General features: G+C 33.5%; 1 protein-coding gene across 1 annotated transcript in view; it reads left to right on the top strand.

Annotated features, from left to right (window-relative positions):
- Window positions 1-12820, top strand: part of LOC150095090 (unc-112-related protein-like) — a 170609-nt gene that overhangs the window by 13991 nt on the left and 143798 nt on the right. Inside the window, exon 2 of the mRNA XM_090411416.1 lies at window positions 5872-6032. Within this exon, the coding sequence (XP_090267542.1) occupies window positions 5891-6032 (142 nt within the window). The 5' untranslated portion in view covers window positions 5872-5890. The remainder of the gene's footprint in view (window positions 1-5871; window positions 6033-12820) is intronic.

Below are 12820 nucleotides of genomic sequence, written 5' to 3'. Positions count from 1 at the left end.
AATGTCTGAGCCGGCATGTTTTAGCTGTTGATCGTATAAGCATCAGCTGACAATCGTGTTTTTTCTTTACAGTCAGAGCATCGACACTCATCTGACTGATCCTCCTCCTTTATCCAGGCTTGGAACTGGCATGAGACGCCTAAGGATCCCATGGCAGAGTTTATGAACTCCATGAATTTGGGTAATTGGAGTTGCCTGATATTTTTACCTGGATGCATGCATAACTACTACCAGATAATTCAAGGTCTGGTTTATATTTGTGTTGTACCTTTGCTCTCACCCCCCCACACACACACACTTTTTGATCTCAGTGCTAATGTAGAGCAAGCTGGAAAACAGACAACTAGTAGCCATAACATATGCATGTTTCATGTAACTTTTGCATCTTTTATTCAGAAGTCTTTTTAGAAAAAAACCATGTTGGAAAGACCAGAGAATCCCTAAAATGCAAAGAATGTTGATAAGTACTTTCAGCCAAAGATCTTTATCCTGCATTATGTCTCATACATATGTTGCAGGACTTCCCTCTCAAAAATGGGGTTTCCAAACTCCACAAAAATATATATGAATAAATAAATAAAAAAGAAGGCCTGAGAATACATATAGTTAACAGACGTGATATGTTCCTTTTATAGTTTATTTGCTTTAACATATTCTTAAACATTCAAATTCTGTGGCAGTTGCTATTACAAAAGTTTAGATTAATTGGTCATCAATTCATTAGACAAATATAATTAACATTCTTGTTCATTGTCATAGAAGTTGCCTATTTTGTCATACATTGAATGCCTTAGATTTTGTTTAATACTCTGGCATATCATTTTGTGCAGCTCAGTTACCAAAATTTTCAGTTTCAACCCAAATTGAAGCAGTATGACAAATTTTACTATCATTGCAAATGCCAGAATTTCATCAAAATCTTATTTGTCAATTTAGAGTATTCCTAATTGCATTGTTGTGAAATGCATTTAAAAATGAACATATCAAAACAGAACTTGGCATTACAGTATTAATATTTATGTTAATAAAGAATATGTAAGTAGAGCTTATCTGAGGAAATACAGTTGCTTAAACAGAGTAGAAAAGAAAAGATTTTGATCAAAATATGAAGAAAAATACCAAAATATAGATTTATTAATGCAGTTACTGCTTTATTATTATTTTACCTCCATGGATTCATAAGACTCATTATGGGGGGGGGGGGGTCTACACACTGTGATCTTTCCTACTACCCCTTACCCATTTATTGTTTTAACCCTTGCATTTCATTATGCTCCTACCATTCTTCATGCAGAAACTTCTTATGCTTTTATTTAATATTTCCTTTTGTAACTTCCAAGGATGGCCCCTTTCTGTGTTCCTTCCGATTGTTGTGTTGTATGAAAATTTTCTCACTATCAATCTGATAAATACCGTTCAGCAGCTTAAATGTCTCAATTATATCTCCCCCTTTCCCTCCCCAACACATGCACACACTCACACACATTGTCTCTCCACCAAATATTGCACAGTCATATCATTTTAGTTTTCTTCCTCTGCACTCTCTCTGAGGTTACTTCATCCCTTTCAAATCTCATTGATGAGATCTACAATCATTTCAAGATTCCTTGCTTTCTCCACTTCTTTATAATCCAACAAGTTGAGTATAAAGCATGCCAAATTTCAAAACCTGACATTTAGCTGTGTTAAACTGACATCTCCATTCATTTGTCTACCCTTCCAGCTTATTCAAATCCTCTTGAAGAACCAAAATCAGCACTGCTGCATGTGGCACCCTGCCAAATGCTTTACAGAATCAAAAAAAAAAAAAGTGTATATGTCTTAACCTCATCTTCTGCTCTTGTTATTCTGTTAGAAAAGATATAAAAATTAAAACCACTAAAACAAGAGTGCCTCTTACCAAATCCATACTGGCCTGCATAAATAATATTTCCCTTATCTACTCAATTCTGTATATGATTTCTTATGAATTCTTTCCAAAATCTTAACAGCCACAGACAGAATACAAACTGGTTTATAATGTGGTATCTCCATTCTACCACCACTGTGTTAGTTCCCAAGGAGTAGAAGGAGGGTAAAACAGTAAGACATTCATTGAACAGCCAGGTTAATGGTACAGTCAGTTTCTTGTCACATTTCTTTAAAATGAAGTGAAATACCATTTAGTTTCACTGCCTTATTGGCATCTAGAGCTCAGTATTTGGAATGCATCCCTTCATTTGGTTTTAATTATTCACCCGTCCTTATCTCTCTAGGAATAAAGTCTGCTTTACCAGGATTGAACATCCTAACAAAATGATCATTAAATACTCAACTCTGTAATTTGCCTTTGTCACTCAACTGCTGTCACCATCCAGTATGATAATCTATCCACAATCATTTTTCCTCCTATTGTCCACATAGTGAACATATCCTTAGGATTCTCTGTGCATTGCAATTCTAGTCTCCTCTCATGTTGTAATTTTTCTCTCCTAAAAGGTCAGATGTTAATAATAATAATATATTTCATCTGAATATCTTGGTGGCTACATGGTTAGTCTATCTGCTCTCTAACCAACAGGCTGTTGGTTCAAATCCTGTCATGGATGTTTGTGATTGTATCCTACTACTTACTCTATGTGGAAAGGGAATCTGTGACTCTATCTTCTAGTTGACAGCTTCTCCCCTAAAATGCTATGATGTACAAGAGTGACCATGTAGCATTTAATGATGTCAAATTGAGAGTAAGCTAATAACTAAAATATCTAAAAGTAATTCAAAGCATAATGATGTAACTACGTTCCAAGGATGATGGTTACTCCTCTCACTGGTCATACAACTTCCTATATAAAACCCCTATCCATTTTGAAACTTCTGTTGAGAATTTAACATTAAATAATACAGATATTTTGATTACCTTTGATGTGGTAGTAAAGGAAACATAATAGTTCTCCAAAGAAATCTCGTGTGTCATCTGTGATCAGCCAACCCACTCCCATTTTTCCAAAGGTGGAAGGATGAAAAGAAATACAAAAGTTGATCAACACTGGACAAAATATCTCATATCAGTATGCAAAGAGGAAGCCAGCCACCACAGTGCCTGTCCTGAAATCCTATTATGCTGTGAAGATGATAGTTAGGAAAATAACTTCAGCATAACTTGAACTTTACAATTATGAGTACTTCTCTATAGAGTGCATTAATCACTTGACCTATTAGTTTGGCTCCTGAAATGATCCTGTTCGATGAGAACCTGCTTGTCAGTTACATGAGATTAAGCTGAAATAAAGCATTGGCCATCTAGTCAACATAGAAACAAAAAAAAAGGAAGTCATTCTTATTAGGTTCCTTATAGGTTGCAGTTATCTTACACATCTGCTTAGGGCTGATGATCCACCTATGTGTAAGCAATACTTGTCTTACTATATGCCATGTTCTTGTGTTTGCCAGCACATTACTCAAGAAAGGAATGTAAGTTAAAATGTTTACTAATCTGGCTTAGCCATACATACTCAGGTAGATCATGTCAGACTCAAATTGCTTGAAATTGTTAACTTGTCTGAAAAAAAGAATCTATATAAATATATTTGATTTTAAATATAACTTGACATTGATCAATTTTGTAAATTGATCATAAATATGACTGATTAGTTTTTTAATTTTTTTTTCCTCTACATAACATGTTATTTATTTAGCTGTTTATTATTGATCGTTTTATGTATCACAATAACTGTTGCAATGGTATGGTATAATCTTTGCTGTCTTTGCAGCAGTAAACCAAAAATAAATAAACTCGCCAGTCTCTTTTCTCATTATCCATATTTATCATTCTCCCTTTTTCATTTTTTCATGCTTAACATTTACTCAGAACATGTTTATTTTATTCATTCTTTATGTATTATTTTCATTTTTATCATTACAGTCAGAATTACACCAGTAATTTTCCCATTTGTAAATCTGTTACATGCAGCAATAAGCTACCACCCATTCAGAGTTCAACTGAATAAAGCATAAAATCCATAGATTTGCAAATCTAATTAATGTTTCTGCATTATTATCAACCTTCACCCATTTGTATTATATTATAGATCAGGGGTGGACAACTTCATTCTATACGAGGGCCAATATATGAGTGGTAGCGTCACGGGCCGCACACTTTTAGACAGAACCTAAATAAAAATAAACTCTGCATTTTTTCAAGGCAATAGTTATATGTATTGAATTACTTATTGTTAAATCATTTTACTACTGGGAGAACAATATAAAATACTCGATTGATTTAAATATAAGTTGTTAAATTAAATTTAATTACATATTTCTGGTTTTTTTACATATAACACAACTTAATGAGAACACTGTGGGCATTCATGTGCGGCAACAAATTCATCAAAGTCGATTTTCAAAATTTTCGAAAGTTGATTCCGTGTTGAGAATATAAATTGTTTCCGTCATCAGAAATAATGAATATAACTAGTATATCAATCAGTAAAATCTGGGATCGAAACTAATAGCTAAACTGATAATACGTATAATTTAATAGAGTTTTTATCCTTCCGTGGGCCGTACAAAATCACGTTACGGGCCTGCTGTTGGCCACCTATGTTATAGATTAACCATGCTACTGGCCAAGACGTCTATGAACGTCAAGGTTATCATGGATGCGAAGTGCATATTAAAATTGTAACACCATTGATATTACATTGAAATATGTGATGAATACGAAGCATATGAGGATGCGTATTTGATCCATAATTGTCGGTAAGGTGGTTAAACAACTCTCATGCTTGAATTTGCAATGGAAAAAAAATAATAATAAAATTTAAGTGTTATCCCATTTAATAAGACCTTGGCACCTTGATAATATAAGTGAACACATCTAGTTACTCTTATTTAGCTTACCTTGATATTTTAGCTTAAATAATCATACTCAACTTTCAGGTACTCTTACTCTACTCAGTAAAAAAAATAAAATAATAATAAATAAATAAAAATGAAAAATATCATTCATTTTGTTTGCAGCACTGTGCATTCCAGATGTATTATCTACAGGTCTAGTCAAATGATGCTTTGTTAAATATCTCATTTGGTAAACTGTTATATAACAATTCTGGCAGGTAGCCATAGCATTTTTTCTCTCCTTATGCATTGCTTGAGTTGCTTTACACCTAATTTTAGCACATTGTCGTTATTTCAGTGGGACATTTTTATAAAAACTACTGCACATTTCATTTTTTATTATTATTTTAATATTAACACTGCATCTTCTGCTTAGAACTAGTTTATTTATCTTTAAAATTTGTTAAAGACCTAATTTTAGCACATTGTTGTTATTTCAGTGGGACATTTTTATAAAAACTACTGCACATTTCATTTTTTATTATTATTTTATAACTAAATATTAACATCACTGCATCTTCTGATTAGAACTAGTTTATTTATCTTTAAATTTTGTTTGCACTGTTAAAGACAAGTTTCAAATGAAATGGGTGAAAAAATGTTCTATCAGTAAATTTGTAAATAATCTGTTGATATAAAATTATAGTGATTTTCATTATTGTCAAAATATCGAAAGGCAACTTAGTATCCTTTTGTGTACATCTCTTATTATGCAAAAAAAAAAAGTCATGAAATTACTTTGTTCACAAACTATTATTTCCTGATTCTAGAGAAAATATGAATGAAATAAAAATTTAATTTTATTTGCTGGTTAAAAAATGTCATTTTATTTACTTTTCTAGCAGTGTCTGAACAGCTGAGAATATAAAAAATATTTCTTGACTTATGTTGTTCATGCCTGTCTGTACATGCTCTTTTTTTTTAACAATAAATGAATACTGCACTTGACAAATGTATTTTGTTGAATAATAATTTACTGTCTATTTGGCTTTTCAGATTTCTAAAGTTAATAAAAATGATAGCAGATGGCTATCTTGTGGGAGATGGATCTTGGGAGTTGCATATTTTTGTAACAGATCTTCGGGTAGAAAGGACCCTAAGGGTCAAAGGGGACCTCCATATTGGTGGACTTATGCTGAAGCTAGTTGAAGATTTAGGTAAATTGTCTTTTTGATTTTGATTGTATATAGCTGAGATAATATATTTACATCACAATCCAAAACTGGGTTTAACATATAATTTTATTAATATGTTAATTATTCTGTATCATTATGTTATACTATTTAACACTGATACATATACTTAAGCTGTACAAACTTTCAGGTTATGTAGTATAACGTGTTTAATCTCTCCACTAGCCGTGATGTGTATAGCCCTTACTAAAACACAGACTTCAAAGGAGTTACTGAAAGAATATGGGCTTTCAATAACACCTTAAATAATTTAGAAATAGTTAGTTCTTCACAGTATGCAGGGTAACTCAAAATTTTTGGCTAGCGATATTAATGAAAAGTCATGTTACTTAAGAAAAGGTCATGTTCGAATAACTTGCTCACATTTTATAATAGTGTCTTGGTTGAGTTAGAGGGAAATGCATACACCATATTAGTTTAGTACTTTGCCAAAGCTTTTGACAGAATTCAGCATGGGAGGCTGTTGCATAAGTTGGAGGATGTGAGATTGGATTATAAATTCTTAGTTTGGATAAGAACATGACTGAGTGACAACTATCAAAAAAGTAGTTTATGGAGGGATGCAAGCCTACAAAATTTAAGGTGACCAATGGTGTATCCCAGGAATCTGTCCTATGTCCACTGTTATTCAATCTTCTTTACATTAATGATATTGGGAAGAATTTAACAGGTGACATGCAGTTCTTTGCCAATGATACAAAGATAGGCAGGTTAATCAGAAATGCATCTGACATGCAGTACTTGTAGAATGATTTGAATAAGCTGGAATTGTGGGCATGTGAAAATGGCTGTCAGTTCAATGTTAGTAAATGTCAAGTTATGCACTTTCAGGGATCATATAACAAAACTTGTGAACACAGCAATTGTTCACAAGTTTTGAATTGCAGTGCTGAAATGTAACACAGATGCAGTCTCTTGGTTCTTGAGGCAATGCAGATATAGTGGGGAGGGTACAAAAAGTGTTGTTAAAGATGATATTGGGAATATGGAATGTAGATATGAGGAGAGATTGAGAATTTGTAAACTGCAGACAGGAGAAAGAGGAGTAATACAATAGACCTAAAATTCCTGAATATCATACATGATATTAGTAGATAGAATTTTTCATTTTATAAAGGGTGGGGATTGGGCATCATGGAAGTTCAGATTGAATGCAAGAAAGGGACAAGAACTAGATTTTTCTCTAATAGACAGTGCATGATCAGAATGACTTGCCTTTAGAGGTTGTAAGTACAAATAACATGAATGAATTCAAGAGAATATGTAACATGTGGTGTGTGGCCTCCCTCAATGAGCTGAGTCTCTGGAGATATCTTGGAATAATAATAATATCAGGCATATACTAAATGTATGAAATATATTTTGGTCCTTTTATCACATATTTTGTTGTTAATGGCATTACAAGATAAAAGAGAAATTTTCATACTGCAATGATTGTTTTTATTAATAAAACAATTGGGAGTCTTGGGGATTTTTTTATTTTGTATGATGATACAGTGGCAGTGAGTCCCTTTTACAAAGAGGTATAGCACCATCTCAAACCCCCCCCCCCCAATTTTATCTGGGCTCAGGACTGGCATAGCTGATGAATCAGGCCTATGGCTGGGTTTTAACTATTCCTGACTGTAATCCATGTGTGTGTTCAGGGGCACGAAAAACCAGAGTTTCTGAGTGGAAAAAACCCCTACTTCCATATGAGACTGGCTAACTCGCCTTTTGTCAAAACAGACCAGATAAAGATTCCTCACTTCACAACCAGGAATAGGACCCAGATCTTTCCAACCAGAGGGCTTCATCTGTACCGACTGAGCTACAGAGGCTCTTTCTTGGGGATGAGGAAATGGTGAGTGGTCTGTGGAATGCTTTATATGAGGATAGATTAGCAGTTTGTGGATTGTAAAAGTTGGTTGATAGGCAAAATAAGGTAGTCTGATAGAAACATTTAAGATATTTAAAAGGATTTTATAGGATTAATGCAGAGGAAATGTTTCACCACTTAGCTTAGAGGGAGAAAGAATAAGAAGTCATCCCTGGGAATTGGGTAAGAATGGTTAGCAGTCGCGTGAGGACTAGATTTTTCACTTGGAAGTGGTGAATGAATGAAATGGGTTGTCTGGTCAATTGTAAGTGCTTTTGCTTTAAATGGTTTCAGGAGAGGTAATATAGATATTGTATTGATAGTTTGGGTCTTCCATGATGAATCTTAGGACTCTGTGGAAGTACCTGTGCAATAATAATAATTAGTTGCAAAAGTTGGAATTAGCATTTGTGAAAAAAATTAAATTTGTGAAATTTGTGTCTTAATGATATTGAAAATCTCAAATACAGTTCAAACTGATTTCAAGTTTTATTTATATGCAGAGTGTTCAAAAGTCAGGCCCCATAGACAGTTTATTATATAAATTACATTAAATGTTCAAATTGGTTGCCATTTTCCTTTAAACACTTCCTTTACTAGATCGCATTGTACATATCATTCTGTTACCTGGTGTTGGTTTTCTTGGACCAGTATTGTGCATATCAGTCTTTTGATTGAACCATTACTGCTTCATTGCTGTTCATGATAAGTTTTTCAAGCTGCCTATGTTACACCAAGCACAGTACTCCCGCATGACAGTCTCAGTCATCGCTGTGTAGTTCTTGAACTAATTGGATTTTGTACAGGTGAAGAATTATTGTACAAAAATTGTGTGTAATGGAACTCACTGCAATATTTGTTTTCTTGTGAAAAATTTTTCAGTGGTTTACGTGGGCTATTTTTTTTTTCAGATGCCTACAGACCCATGCAGATGTTTCTGCATCAGTTGAACTTCTTGGCTGCCGATCATCAATGCTTCCTTTTTCTTTAAAACAAACAAATAATTTACCACCAGTTTTCTGATCATCAGGATGCTCAGAATTAAATTCATAAACAACTGAATGTTATATGGCACTGTCTTTGGCATACATAAGAACAATCTGTATTCTTTCTTCTTTCATTAATTTAGGTTCTATTGTATAACATTCTGAAAAAAATAAATAAAATAAAACATTGTGATCAGCCTATGGGGGGCCTGACTTTTAATATACCCTGTGTGTGTGTGTGTGTGTGTGTGTGTGTGTGCACGTGCACGCATCAATGACTGCATTATAAACTCTCACTACCGTGTATTTTCAGCAAATTAAAATTTGAAAGAGGATATTAGGACAAATGTATTTAGTTAGATATTGTGTTTGGTTACAATAAAATTTTTATTTGCATGTAAACAACATGGTGTGTGTGTGGGGGGGGGGGGTCATTGACCCAGTTGTCTCTAATTACACTAAGTGTTGCTAAGTATAGTACATAAACTGTAAATGTCTATACTGTATTTAGTGATATGATAAAACTACTTGTTTTTTTGCTTCTGCAGTGTATGAGCGTCTGTTAAAGATGGATTGTTTTTTGTGGTATTCCAGTCTTTGGAAAGAATAGATGTAGTGAGTAAAAGTTAATCTATTCCTGAATAAAAATGAATCCTCCTATGTATTTACATGAAGTAGATTGCATTTGTTGATCTCCAACAAAATACTAGCTTGTGTGAGATATCTATTATTGATAAATCAGATGAGCTTGTTGACAATAAGAAAAACTTATGTAATGAAGATAGGATTCATTGAAAGGGTGGATAATACTGATAATGATAGAAATTATTTTTATTATTATTATTATTATTACCCCAAGACCTCATGGAGTCAAAGACTCATCTGGGAGGTCCTTTTATCACACACACATCTCATCATACCTTGTCTTAAACACACTCAAACTCCTTGCAGACACCACACTCTCAGGCAAGGCATTCCAATCATTCACAACTCTGCACGAAAAAAACCTGCCTCTCACTCCCCTACTCACACCCTCTTATACAGTTTCCAGGGTTGACCTCTGGTTCTCCCACTATTCTCTGTAAAACTTCTCCAGCATTGATCCTATAACAACCCCTTACCAACTTATATAGGTCTCTATCATATCTCCCCTCTTCTTCCTATCCACCAGACTCTGCAAATTACATCTTCTCAATCTTTCCTCATACTCAACATTCCAGGGGTCAGAAACTACCTTAATCAATTGCCTTTGGACCCTTTCCAACATCTCTTCATCCTTCTGAAAACCCGGTGACCAAATCTGAGCACAATAGTCCATGTGTGGCCTAATCAAAGCCTTATACAACAGAACAAGAATCTCCCTACTTCTACACGTCAGTGTCCTCTGCATCATTCCCAGAAGCCTTTGTGTTGTCTTCACAATTTTGGCGATGTATCCCCCTAAATTTTAGATCCTTATCCACTATCACTCTCAGATCTCTTATTTCCTCTACCTCCAACAATATAGTCTCACCAAGCATAAATTCTGCACCCCCATCTTTGTTTTTCAAATTTTAAAACCTTACATTTTGCAACATTGAACTCATATCTCTATTTCCATGCCCAATCACTCAATTTATTCAAGTCTTTTTCTAAGGCCACAACATCTTCACTATTCTTTATGGTTCGTCCCAACATTTATGTATATATCACTATGTATAAAATGAATATTGATCATTCAGTGAAAGAAATTTCTTAGAAAACAAGGCAAAATATAAATAAAACATAAAGAACTAAATAAACATAACAAACTCAACAAATTGTACAAGATGATTTGCTGCTCCATCAACTCACATGTATTTCTGCCATGCCTAGATATATCGCATGATCAGCATTATTAGTTCATTGGATAATCCCCTCCCTATAGTTATTTAGTAAGCTGCCAATATATACAGCCATTGTTTATTATTGGTTATTTATATTTCACAAATTTCTTTCTCTCCTCATAAGTTTTTTTATGCCCATCATGAATGCATGGCTAGAGTTTATAAGATCATGTGTTATTTTCTCCATGCTGGTAACCTTAAACCTTATAGGACACATACACATATAATAATAAATGTAAAATTATTAATAATTCATTTTTCAGTAATGAAAGTATTTCTATTCACACTTGTTCTCTCTCACCCTTATATTTGCTATTCTCAAATGGCTTGTTAATGTTGGTTCACACATATTTACACTTTTTTCAGTCATTCAGATATACTAACTAAATGTAGCATATATTAGTTAGTATATCTGAATTCCTTAATTATTGTATTCTAATATATCTTGAATATATCTAATATATCTTGTCCTATATATATATATATATATTATAGGACACACACACACATATAATAATAAATGTAAAATTATTAATAATTAATTTTTCAGTAATGAAAGTATTTCTATTCACACTTGTTCTCTCTCGCACTTATATTTGCTATTCTCAAATGGTTTGTTAATGTTGGTTCACATATTGACACTTTTTTCAGTCATTCAGCTATACTAACTAAATGTAGCATATATTAGTTAGTATATCTGAATTCCTTAATTATTGTATTCTAATATATCTTGAAACACACTCTTCCCCCCCCCCCCCGTTGATTTGGTTACACTTGAAGAACTCCTCACGATATGTAGAATGTTTGCTGATATGCAAACAAGAAAGTGTGTGGTGGCATGAGATATTTCTTCTCTATCCCCACTAGAAGAACAAGGTTGTGGTGAGAGTTTTTATCTCTTGCCAGCAATTAATGCACTAAAGCACTTGGTAAAATCCCATCCTTTCCCACTGTCTTATTGACTTCCACTTCCTTAGTATTAAATACATCCTCCTCATGCCTCTAAGAATAATACCTGCTTTTCTAAGATGAAATACCCAAATCAAGTGATCATTAAACATCTCCACTATGGCATCTGCATTGGTCACCTGTACATATTATCTCTGCCTAACAAGATAATTTATCCCCAATCATTTTTCCTCCTACTGGTCACATAACAAAAGAAATCTTAAGGATTTTCTTTTGTTCACAGTGGTATTCTCCTCTTGCATTCCAGTTTTGTCTTCCTTACTATATTGTCACTTACTTGCCTTGTCTTATTCCTTGTGAGACTACTCTCAATCCCTCTGTTACTTTTTTTTTTTCGAGACCTCTTTTCATCTGCAGTTCCTATTTGATTTCATTAGTCATCCACATAACTACACCAACTCATGTTATCTTGTTCACTTCAGATATGCAATTTGCCACTGATAAATTCTTCTTAATAGCTCCCATGCATGCAGTGCTGATCTTCCATTTTTCTTCCATATCAATAGTTCAACTAAACTGTTATGAAACAATGTTGAAAGTATTTTCATTTGGTTATACTATAAATTAAAGATGCCAAGAAGTTATATTCTTGGTTTCATCCTTAATCAAGTGTAAAAAAGTTTGCACATGAAGTATCTGAAGATGCTTCATGTTTTTTTGTTTGCTTACACTTGGTTAAGGATTAAACCAAGAATATAATTTCTTGGCATCTTTAATTTATGTTATGAAAGAAATTGTTGTTTGTTTACTGACTTTCTGTATAGTGTGTAACCAAGGCAATAAAATACCAATAATGATTTTCAATGTTCAGTTGGCAAAAAAAAAAAAAAAACTGCATGCTTTGAGGTAATGCTATAATAGATAAGGAGGTATGCATTGTTTTCTTCATCTTCCATGAATATATCCTCAAGGGGTGTATATGATACTATGCAGTACTTCATAATTAAGTTGACATTATTACTAGCTTCCTATCAACAGGTTTCATTTGATCTATTATTTGTCAGGTTACTGAGGCACTCCATTGCATTGATCCACTAAATCTTAATTTTTCTCTGGGTCTTTATTTCCTACCAT

This window comes from Typopeltis vanoorti, chromosome 21, assembly GCF_054136105.1.
Source record: "Typopeltis vanoorti isolate ZY-2024b chromosome 21, IOZ_Tvanoo_1.0, whole genome shotgun sequence".
Classification (NCBI taxonomy): Eukaryota; Metazoa; Arthropoda; class Arachnida; order Uropygi; family Thelyphonidae; genus Typopeltis; species Typopeltis vanoorti.
Note: the sequence above shows the minus strand (reverse complement) of the source record. Positions and strands in the feature narration are given on the sequence as shown.